Source organism: Engystomops pustulosus, chromosome 4 (genome assembly GCF_040894005.1).
Source record: "Engystomops pustulosus chromosome 4, aEngPut4.maternal, whole genome shotgun sequence".
In the NCBI taxonomy this organism is placed as follows: Eukaryota; Metazoa; Chordata; class Amphibia; order Anura; family Leptodactylidae; genus Engystomops; species Engystomops pustulosus.
Window position 1 is genome coordinate 219943541 of NC_092414.1, and position 12560 is coordinate 219956100.

The 12560-nt window shown below is 43.4% G+C and overlaps 1 protein-coding gene across 1 annotated transcript; it reads right to left on the reverse strand.

Annotated features, from left to right (window-relative positions):
- Positions 1–9637: 9637 nt before the first annotated feature.
- On the reverse strand, positions 9638–11928 carry LOC140128658 (olfactory receptor 6N1-like). The gene is made up of 2 exons (XM_072150356.1): positions 11899–11928; positions 9638–10576 (listed from the first exon to the last, which is right to left on the reverse strand). Exons 1-2 carry the CDS (start codon positions 11926–11928, stop codon positions 9638–9640), a joined length of 969 nt encoding a protein of 322 aa, XP_072006457.1.
- Between the last annotated feature and the right edge of the window lie 632 nt (positions 11929–12560).

Consider the following 12560-nt stretch of genomic DNA (forward strand, 5'->3'; position numbering starts at 1 on the left):
GTTTCATGTAAGGCAATTGGTAATGAGTAGAGATGAGCGAGTATACTGCTTGGTGGAGTATTAGCATACTCGGACCGGCTCGTTACTCGGACGAGTATTTCCCCTGCTCGCGATCGAGCATTAAATTAAGTGAAGAACAGTGTTTTTATTGTTTAATAAAATATTCCAGATGTTTCCTGATGTTTTGCTTGTAAGAACACATTGAAATAACACTATTCTTCACTTTGCAGGTGTGCGCGCGTGTCTCCCGCTAGGTTCGGAGATAATCGGAACATCTGGAATGTGAAGAATATTGTTCTTTCAATGTGTTCTGCACTTAAATGCTCCTGTATTCACTGTTTTAATGTTTTAATTCTATTCTTCACATTGCAGGTGTTCGTGCTTGTCTTCCGATAGGTTCGGAGATACGTGCACACATCTGCAAAGTGAAGAATAGAATTAAAACATTAAAAACAGTGAACACAGGACCATTTACGTGCAGAACACATTGAAAGAACAGTATTCTTCACATTCCAGATGTTCCGAACATCTCCGAACCTAGCGGTAGACACGCGCGCACACCTGCAAAGTGAAGAATAGTGTGTTCTAATAAGCAAAACATCAGGAAACATCTGGAATATGTAATTAAGCACTGTGTTCTTTTACTGTTCTGTTTTAGCAAAAAAATGCTTGGGTCTCCCATTGACTTCAATGGGGCTCGTTATTCGAGACGAGCACTCGAGCATCTGGAAAAGTTTGTCTCGAATAACAAGCACCTGAGCATTTTAGTGCTCGCTCATCTCTAGTAATGAGATACCTTCATATTTGCCAACAGTCGAACCAGCTGACATAATTTGAGTGACAGGATTGCATTCTAATTGCTGATAGATTTCAGCATGTGTCATGACTTTCTGCTCTTCTCTTTCATGTTTTCGATCCTTGTGTCATTTCTCATTATTGTTTATACTTAATTTATTGTCTTCTATGGGTTTATTTATTTCACATTGTGGATTAACTGGGTTGTTAAAAAACTTCTGATGATCATTTCCTGTCATTAGCTCCTTTGGAAATATATATTCTTAGAGAGTTGGTTTTGGGTCTTATACTTTATTTACCATCTGTATCTATAATTTATTCATGGGCACATGGATCTTGTGTGATAATGTTTCCTTGATGAAGTTGTATATTTAGTAGTCATTGCATTGTCTTCACTGAATTGAACTGTCTTGCTGACTTGTTCTCCACTATCTTTGGAACTGACAATGATCCCCCCAAAAATCTCATGATGTTGTAATTCTGATTTTCATTTCTTTACCTGTATCCATGGATCAGCAGATCAGGGACACATTTCTTTTGTGTTTGAGGTTTATATCTATAATTTCTTACCGTAACTCAATCTCATAATATTTTTTCACTTTCATTAGGTTCAATTTCAAAGTAACACAAGTGAGATTTCCTCAGTGATTCTCCTGGGATTTTCTAACATTGGAAGCTTTAGATGGATTCTTTTCACTCTGCTCTTATTGATCAACTGTGGGGCAATATGTGGGAACCTCCTGATCATCGCCCTGGTGTCCACCAGCCAGAACCTCCACACTCCCATGTACTTCTTCCTCACCCATCTTTCTATCTCTGACATCATGTTGATCACAGACATTGCCCCTTATGCCCTTTATGGCTTACTGGTTGAGGTAGGGATCATGTGTTTCAGATGCTGTTTTGCTTAATATTTCTTTTTTGGTGTTCCATTATGTTTTGAATGTCTTCTTCTTGCCGTCATGTCTTTTGATCGATATTTGGCCATTTGTAGTCCACTTCGTTATACGCCTATCATGACCATGGTATTTTGTCGGAGTGTGGCCTGTGTGTCATGGATTCTGAGCTTGATTGAAGTTTGGCTGGAAATAATGACTTTGAGCAAGCTGGACTTCTGTGGACCCAATGTTATTGATCATTTTCTATGTGATATGTCTCCCCTTCTCCAACTGTCCTGTTCCGATACCTCGATGGTGGAACTAGAGATCACCTTACTTTGCATTCCTGTGCTGTTTCTGCCTTTCATTTTCATAATTTCCACATATATTTGTATTATCTCTTCCATCTTAAGGATCAAGTCAGTTACACGGAGGCAGAAAGCTTTCTCCACCTGCAGCTCCCACCTGACTGTGGTCTCCATATTTTATGGAACATTATCCAGCACGTATGTTCTTCCTGCCAGAGGAGAAACCATGCAATTAAGTGAAGCTCTGTCTCTTCTATACACTGTGGGGACCCCATTGTTGAACCCTATTATATATAGTCTAAGGAATAAAGATATCAAGCAGGCGTTTACCAAATTTATTAAGAAATTATCTGTCAGTACAGCGGACTAATTCCTGGAAATATAAACCGACCATAATTTAAGGGGGATCTATATATTTTAAGGCCACATCTAGCAATTTCTTCATTATTTGGAGTTATCGCTGCCTTTGTCTGTTCTTTGTATACTTTTAATTTTCATTATAAATAATAAAATATTGTATATTGTAATTTTTCACAGCATCATAGGGCACATATTTCCCAAAAAAATCTCATGGGCTATGACACTGCCAATATGCAAAGTTACACATACAAAGGAAACAGGTGTGACACAGGGGTTGATTGTGTTTGTATAGTGGTTTAGCAATCTGAGCAAGGGCTAAACCACAAAGCTATGGTCAGTCCATCATTCATGGATGATGTGGCTGGCTGGATATCCCTGTATTTACAGAGTGTTGAGGACATCACTCTATACCTCTTAGTGATGAATGATGCAAGAAGTCTCTTTATGCAAAGAAACAGAAAAATAAACGTCTAGCACACAATCATAAATACAAGATTGGGTGCATGAGGCCTTGTGGTGATACCCCTGATGGAAATTTAATATGTCAGGGTTTGGCTGGTAAGTAGATGGTCGAAAAATAAGAATTTCAGTCTTAAAAAGATAAAGCTGCCGCTAGAGAAAGGACATGATAACACAATTCTCTAGTAAGGCAGGGATTATATTAAATGTTGCAGCATGTATAGTTTTGTATCATCAGCATAAAGATGATACTCAAAAAAACAAATCTGCTCATCGTTTGTCAACGGAGAAGCATAAAGGAAAAGAAAGAAGAACCTAGGACTGAATGCTGAGGAACCCACGACACTGAGGGGAAGATGAGAAGAGAAGGATCCAGAGAAAAAGACACAGTGGGGCAAATTTACTTACCTGATCCTGTTGTGATCCCCGATTCGGATGGTCCGACGAAGATGAAGTCCGGCGCTATTCACGTAGCTTGTGTACCCAAGTTCCTGCATCCGTTGCTTCCATTGGGTTGTCCGACGGCCCGCCCCCCGATTTGTGTCGTGTGCAAGCCGGCGCCGATGTGCCAAAATCCGATTGCGTGTGCCAAAATGCGGCGCAAGATAGAACCTCCGCTCCTGTAAGTGTAGAGGATGCCCCCTGTCTATGGCGATGGTAGAACCTCCTCTCCTCTAGGTGTAGAGGATGCCCCCTGTCTATGGTGATGGTAGAACCTCCTCTCCTCTAGGTGTAGAGGATGCCCCCTGTCTATGGTGATGGTAGAAGCTCCTCTCCTCTAGGTGTAGAGGATGCACCCTGTCTATGGAGATGGTAGAGCTGCCTCTCCTCTAGCTGTAGATGACAACCCCTGTGTGAGGTAATGGTAGAACCTCTGCTCCGGTAAGTGTAGAGGATGCCCCCTGTCTATGGCGATGGTAGAACCTCCTCTCCTCTAGGTGTAAAGGATGCCCTCTGTCTACGGTGATGGTAGAACCTCCTCTCCTCTAGGTGTAGAGGATGCCCCCTGTCTATCGTGATGGTAGAACCTCCTGTCATCTAGGTGTAGAGGATGTCCCCTGTCTATGGTGATGGTAGAACCACCTCTCCTCTAGGTGTAGAGGATGTCCCCTGTCTATGGTGATAGTAGAATCCACTCTCCTCTAGGTGTAAAGGATGCCCTCTGACTATGTTGATGGTAGAACCTCCTCTCCTCTAGGTGTAGAGGAAGCCCCTGTCTATGGTGATGGTAGAGCCTTCTCTCCTCTAGGTGTAGAGGATGCCCCCTGTCTATGGTGATGGTAGGACCTCATCTCCTCTAGGTGTAGAGGATGCCCCCTGTCTATGGTGATGGTAGAACTGTCTCATCTCTAGGTGTAGAGGATGCCCCCTCTATGTGGCAATGGTAGAACCTCCTCTCCTCTAAGTGTAGAGGATGCCCCCTATCTATGGTGATGGTAAAACCTCCTCTCCTCTAAGTGTAGAGGATGCCCCCTGTCTATGCTAATGATAGAGCTGCCTCTCCTCTAGCTGTAGATGATACCCCCTTTGTAAGGTGATGGTAGAACCTCCTTTCCTGTAAGTGTAGAGGATGCCTCCTGTCTATGGTGATGATAGAACCTCCTCTCCTCTAGGTGTAGAGGATGCCCCTGTCTATGGTGATGGCAGAATCGCCTCTCCTCTAGGTGTAGAGGATGCCCCTGTCTATGGTGATGGTAGAACCTCCTCTCCTCTAGTTGTAGAGGATTCCCCCTGTCTATGGTGATGGTAGAACCTCCTCTCCTCTAGGTGTAAAGGATGCCCTCTGTCTACGGTGATGGTAGAACCTCCTTTCCTCTAGGTGTAGAGGATGCCCCCTGTCTATCGTGATGGTAGAACCTCCTGTTCTCTAGGTGTAGAGGATGTCCCCTGTCTATGGTGATGGTAGAACCACCTCTCCTCTAGGTGTAGAGGATGTCCCCTTTCTATGGTGATAGTAGAATCCCCTCTCCTCTAGGTGTAAAGGATGCCCTCTGACTATGGTGATGGTAGAACCTCCTCTCCTCTAGGTGTAAAGGATGCCCTCTGACTATAGTGATGGTAGAACCTCCTCTCCTCTAGGTGTAGAGGAAGCCCCTGTCTATTGTGGTGGTAGAGCCTTCTCTCCTCTAGGTGTAGAGGATGCCCCCTGTCTATGGTGATGGTAGGACCTCCTCTCCTCTAGGTGTAGAGGATGCCCCCTGTCTATGGTGATGGTAGAACTGTCTCATCTCTAGGTGTAGAGGATGCTCCCTCTATGTGGCAATGGTAGAACCTCCTCTCCTCTAAGTGTAGAGGATGCCCCCTATCTATGGTGATGGTAAAACCTCCTCTCCTCTAGGTGTAGAGGATTCCCCCTGTCTATGGTGATGGTAGAACCGCCGCTTCTCCAGGTGTAAAGGATGCCCCCTGTCTATGTGGAAGGGTATAACTGACTCTCTTTTAAGCGTAGAAGATGCCCCCTGTCTATGGTGATGGTAGAACCTCCTCTCCTCTAGGTATAGATGCCACACTGTCTATGGTGATGGTAGAACCTGCTCTCTTGTAAGTGTAGAGGATGTCTACTGTCTATTGTGATTGTAGAACCTCCTCTCCTCTAGGTGTACAGGATTCCCCCTGTCTCTGATGATAGAAGAACTGCCTCTTCTCCAGGTGTAAAGGATGCCACCTGTCTATGGTGATGGTAGAACTGACTCTCTTTTAAGCATTGAAGATGCCCCCTGTCCATGGTGATGATAGAACCTCCTCTTCTCTAGGTGTAGATGATGCCCGGTGTCTATGGTGATGATAGAACCTCCTCTCTTCTAGGTGTAGAGGATGCCCCCCGTCTATGGTGATGGTAGAACCTCCTCTCCCCTAGGTGTAGAGGATGCCCCTGGTCTATGGTGATGGTAGAACCGACTCTTCTCTAGGTGTATAGGATGCCCCTGTCTCTGTGGAAGGTAGAACTGACTATCTTTTAAGCGTAGAAGATGCCCCCTGTCTATGGTGATGGTAGAACCTCTTCTCCTGTAGGCAGATAGCCTGTTGCTTATAAAAGTAACAAAATCAATGTATCATGAATGGTTGTGTTAGTCAAGAATGGCCTTCACCTTAAGGAAAATGATTCCGTTTATAAAATTATCAAATTACACACAGTGGGGCACATTTACTAAGGGTCCATCGCACGCATTTTCGTATGGGTTTCAGGTTTTTTTTCCGTTTTGCTCTGAATTGCCCCAGGTTTTAGGCGCACGTGATTGGATTGTGGCACATCGGCACCGGCTTGCATGCAACACAAATCGGGGGGCGTGGACGTTGGACAACCCGACTGATTTGGACAAACCGGATTTAAAAAGCAAATTGTGTTGCAAGATCAACACTTACATGCACTGGGAAGAAGAAGGTGAAATCCGGCAGACTTCAGCGGGGAAGCAATAGATACAATGGCATATATGTAAATAGTCATGATAAAGGGTAAATCACTGAAGAATGGGGCACCCTGCATGGATGATTCGGATATTCCTACTGCATCTCTATCTAATATTCAAAGCATATTCTCTGTCTGGTGTCAGCCTAAAGATGTAGTGAGATACATGGGCCAAATATTTAGAGTAAATTGGGTGGGGGGATGAGGGATGAATGATATAACTGTAGAAGTTGAGCATGGAATAAAAAGTATGAGATTGGTAACTGCACTGCCATGGCTTTCAATGATATTGGCATCCTGAGGAGGGGAAATTTTGATTACCATTGCAGCCTCCTTTAAGGGTCCACCTAAACTGGAAGAATCACAGGACCTGGATCAGGGGCTCCAATAGCTCCATTGATATTCCAAACCAACCCCCATCATCTTGTGATGTCCGCAGCAAATCCTGGGCCGCCTATATGCCATGATCATCTCTCTACCTAACACATACTTATTCTATATTATTTGTTTTCCTATCTGGGTATAGGTTGTCAATGGTCAGAGAGTGACCAAAACGGTATACAGGCTGCTTTATGATGTTATTCTTCAATATATACAATTTATTATGAACAATGACTAATAGTAATAATTAATAGTAATTCCTTTATTTATAAATAGCAGACATATTTCATAGCGCTGCACAGAGGTTTCCAAATCAGTACCTGTCCCCAATGGGGCTCACAATCGAATCAACCTACCAGTATATTTTGGAGTGTGGGAGGAAACAAGAGGACCCAGAGTGATCCCATGTAAACACAGAGAGAACATACAAACTCATTGCAGATGGTGACCTGGATGGGACTTGAATCCATGACCCAAGTGCTGCATCACTGAGCCACTGTGCTGCCTTAAAAAAACTCAGACGTAGCTTTCACACAGCTCATTTCTTACACAATGGGGCACATTTACTTACCTATCCCGTCGTGATCACCGCTGTCCGTTGTCCAACGAGGCTTCGGGTCTGCCCCGATGCACTAAGGTCATGCGTCCAATTTCCTGCATGTGCCGCTTCTCCCGCTGAGGTCCGCCGGAGTTCACCTTCTTCTTCCCGGTGCATGTGAGTGCTGATCTTGCGACACTATTTCGTTTTTAAATTCCGCGGTTTGTCCAAATCAGTCAGGTTGTCCGACGTCAACGTCCCCAGATTTGTCACATGCAAGCCGGAGCCGATGCTCCAGAATCTGATCGTGTGCGCCAAAAACCCGGGGCAATTCCGGGCAAAACGATAAAAAGTCGGGAAACCTGATGAAAATGGGCTATTTGGACCCTTAGTAAATGTGCCCCATAGAGTTTGCTACACAGTTTTTTTCAATTGACATACAAATTATTACTAGTGATGAGCGAGTATACTCGTCCGAGCTTGATGCTCGGTCGAGTATTAGCATACTTGGACCGGCTCGTTGCTCGGACGAGTATTTGCCCTGCTCGATAATGAGCATTTAATTTAAAAAAAAAAGTGAAGAACAGTAAAAAGATACAATTAAAACATTTAATTTAATTGTTTAATTGAAGAAAACAGTGAAAGAACACAGTGCAGAACAGATTGCAGATGTTCGGGAACATCTGCAATCTGTTCCGGAGACACGCGTGCAGAACGGTGTTCTCCGCAATAGTATTTGAAGAACAATATGTGTGAAGAACAACTTGCAGATGTTGCCAAACATCTGTAATGTGTTCTTCACACATATTGTTCTTCAAATACTATTGCGGAGAACACCGTTCTGCACGCGTGTCTCCGGAACAGATCGCAGATGTTCCCGAACATCTGCAATCTGTTCTGCACTGTGTTCTTTCACTGTGCTCGTTAAGTTTATCATTTTACTGAAAAATGCTCGGGAAATGTTCGGCTCGAGTAACGAGCACCCGAGCATTTTAGTGCTCGCTCATCTCTAATTATTACTTCTCCCACGCAAGAAAGCTGCACCACGAAGTCCTTTCAGCTGACAACCTGGGAGTCAGCCGTTCTCTATATGGATTAAGACGGACTGAGAATCCCACATCGAGCAAACCCCCCCCCCCCCAACGGTGTGCAGTCATTATTGTTCTATGTGTCAACCATCCTGGGAATCCATGGAGGAACCTAAAGTAGGGAGAGGAATCTTCTGTTTTCTAGTCACTCAAGAGTCCCCTCTTTTCAAAATAGTCCTTTACATACACTCACCGGCCACTTTATTAGGTACACCATGCGAGTAACGGGTTGGACCCCCTTTTGCCTTCAGAACTGCCTCAATTCTTCGTGGCATAGATTCAACAAGGTGCTGGAAGCATTCCTCAGAGATTTTGGTCCATATTGACATGATGGCATCACACAGTTGCCGCAGATTTGCCGGCTGCACATCCATGATGCGAATCTCCCATTCCACCACATCCCAAAGATGCTCTATTGGATTGAGATCTGGTGACTGTGGAGGCCATTTGAGTACAGTGAACTCATTGTCATGTTCAAGAAACCAGTCTGAGATGATTCCAGCTTTATGACATGGCGCATTATCCTGCTGAAAGTAGCCATCAGATGTTACAGGGTACATTGTGGTCATAAAGGGATGGACATGGTCAGCAACAATACTCAGGTAGGCTGTGGCGTTGCAACAATGCTCAATTGGTACCAAGGGGCCAAAAAGAGTGCCAAAAAAATATTCCCCACACCATGACACCACCACCACCAGCCTGAACCGTTGATACAAGGCAGGATGGATCCATGCTTTCATGTTGTTGACGCCAAATTCTGACCCTACCATCCGAATGTCGCAGCAGAAATCGAGACTCATCAGACCAGGCAATCTTCTACTGTCCAATTTCGATGAGCTTGTGCAAATTGAAGCCTCAGTTTCCTGTTCTTAGCTGAAAGGAGTGGCACCCGGTGTGGTCTTCTGCTGCTGTAGCCCATCTGCCTCAAAGTTCGATGTACTGTGCATTCAGAGATGCTCTTCTGCCTACCTTGGTTGTAACGGGTGGTGATTTGAGTCACTGTTGCCTTTCTATCAGCTCGAACCAGTCTGCCCATTCTCCTCTGACCTCTGGCATCAACAAAGCATTTCCGCCCACAGAACTGCCGCTCACTGGATGTTTTTTCTTTTTCGGACCATTCTCTGTAAACCCTAGAGATGGTTGTGCGTGAAAATCCCAGTAGATCAGCAGTTTCTGAAATACTCAGACCAGCCCTTCTGGCACCAACAACCATGCCACGTTCAAAGGCCTCAAATCACCTTTCTTCCCCATACTGATGCTCGGTTTGGACTGCAGGAGATTATCTTGACCATGTCTACATGCCTAAATGCACTGAGTTGCCGCCATGTGATTGGCTGATTAGAAATTAAGTGTTAACGAGCAGTTGGACAGGTGTACCTAATAAAGTGGCCGGTGAGTGTATATTTTTAATACTTTTCAGTATTTTATAGGTTGTGACAAAGTATATGTATAAGCAATGTCTCCTGTACAGCTTTCCAGATGTCTTTATTTCTCAGACTGTATATAATGGGGTTGATGAAGGGAGTAAACACAGTATAGAGCAGGGACAGGATCTTACTCATAGTTAGAGTTTGGCCTTTTGTTGGAAACACATAAACACTGAATAAAGTCCAGTAGAAAATGGAGACCACAGTGAGGTGGGAGCTACAGGTGGAGAAGGCTTTCTGTCTACTGATGTTAGTTGGGATCTTTAATATAGTGAATACAATTTTGGCATACGATGGAATAATTATCATCATAGGCATGATAACTGAGGGAATACTTAGTAACATGACTTCTAATTTAGCAATAAAATTATTGGAACAGGAAAGTTCCAGTAAAGGAAGAAGATCACAGAACAAATGGTCCATTACATGTGGTCCGCAAAAATTTAACTTGGACACTGTAAAAACGTTGATCAATATTATGGAAAAACCAACCAACCAGCAGGTGATGGACAACTTCACACAATAGTCACTAGTCATGATAGAAGAATACCTGAGAGGGTTACAGATGGCCACATATCTGTCGTAAGACATCACCGTGAGGAGGAAACATTCAGATGCCACTGAGGTGCTAAAGAAATAAAATTGAGTCATACAACCAATAAAAGTGATGGTACCCCCGTTATTGAGTAGGATCCACAGCAGGTTAGGGACGATATTGGTGGTCAACAAGATGTCACTGAAGGACAGTTGCGAGATGAATAAGTACATGGGGGTGTGCAGGTTCCTGCTGGAGGACACCAGGGCGATGATCAGGAGGTTCCCACATATTGTCCCACAATAAATGATCAATAGCAAACAGAACAGGAAAAATCGTATGTGATGATTACATTGAAATGCCAGGAGGAAAAAGGTTGTGCGCACAGTCAGGTTGTTCTCCTGTATAAAAAGTAATCAAAAGAGGAATGTTGTTTATTTTTATTCTATAATTCATAAATGTAACATTTCCTGCAATGTTTTTGCCCTTTAACCTTCTATAGGATCCAAGACTTTCCTGTAGGTCACCTCTCGTCTGATACCAACCAAGCCATGGGTTTGGTTGGTATTGGTCACAGCTTGTTGTCTCCGAATAGCCAAGTGGGTTCAGAGATAAACAGGCACAGGTAAGGACAGGGAACAAGACAAGAGCTTTTGCCCACAAGGTTTTTGGCCAACCAGACAGCTTTGGAAGAAAAGAGTCAAGATTTAAGAAATGGGCAAAAGGTAAAATGGTCCAAGATCAAAAGTCAAAGTTGGCCTCAGAAAAAGAGCCTTGGGACTTCCACAATATCCTTAACTACAAGAACTTTCCTAAGACCTTGATGAGCAAAGGCAGAGGTGGTGGATTTGAAGCATTGGTGTCCACTTGGCCAATCGCAGTTCTGCCTAATTGCTCGGGGTGTAAAGCTACCTGATTGGCTGCTCTGTAGCAATGTGTCCTGGCTAGGCAGAGCTGATGAACAGAGGATGATGAACCTAAAGTGAACCACTCATCTCTAATTAGGCTTTATTAGGCTTGTTACCAACCCATGACCCAAACGTATCAGATATAAAAATGCTACCTACTAAACTTTACTCTTCTGACCCCTAAAATGATGTCTCATAGCATATTTCAGAAGGATTTTGTGGGGCATTGATGGGTGGGGTTTAGATCATTGTTTTAATATTTGACTTTGGAAACAATAAAGAATCGGAACTGAAGATTTTCTCGGTGCTGGAGTGAATTACATTTTCCAGAAAATATTTTATAGCTGGATTGCTGCCTTTATCAAGGCATGTGAAGAGTAATTGTAAGTGTAAATACTGTATATACTCAAGTATAAGACGACCCAAGTACAATTTTACCACAAAAACATGGGAAAACCTATTGACTCGAATATAAACCGAGGGTGGGAAATGCATTGGTCACAGCCTCCCCATTATATAGCCATTATATAGCCTGCCGGACCCTGGCCCATAGGATATAGCCAGCTCTTGCCCACCAATATATAGCCTGCCAGCCCATATCCCCCAGTGTATAGCCAGCCAATTTCTCCCATCAGTTAACTAAATAAAGCCTTAAGTAGTATAAACACCACACAGACTCAACTGTATGATAAAATAACACTGAAACAACATATAAAAACATGACTCTTTGCCGTAGATTAGAACGAAGCTATGGGCAGGGATTGGTGGAAGCTTAACGATTTAACGCCGTGCCCTGTCCAGATCCTTGCACTTACATTGGACACTTCTTTAGCCTCATCAATCATTTTCATGATTTATTTTCCTGGTGTTTCCCTCAGTTCTGTTCTCGGAGTCCCAGAGGCGATTGATGATAATATAAGACAGGGGCATCCTCAGCGCCACCGCCTCTAGACACAAGAACATGAGCTCCACCGGTGGATATTTATGTACAACATGAAAACCAGACGGCAGGTGGGATATCTCCCGGGAGACGTCTCCATGTTACTAATTGAGTCTTTGTTGTTCTTCTAAAAGAGGAAACATTAAAATTAAACCAATTAGTTCTGAATAACAATTCATGGCATCATTGAAGGGGTCAAAAAATCACATCAAGAAGAAAAAAAACACATATATTTTATAAATTCTCAGAAGTTATTTATCTTTTAGCAGTTCCAACCTTGCAACATCATGGGGACCCTTAACTCTGAGATGTACCCAACTATTTGTACATGGCAACAAAGTAAAATTTTTAGCAAATTCTAGGAGGGAAAAAAATAATTTCCATTTCTCTCGAAAAATCCAAGACAAAACAACTTAACCCCCTCCCGCCGCAGCCCTTTTTCGTTATCATTTTTCACTCCCCACCTTCAAAAATCCATAACTTTTTTATTTTCCCATGTACTGCGCTGTGTGAGGGCTAGTTTTCTGTGTAACAAAT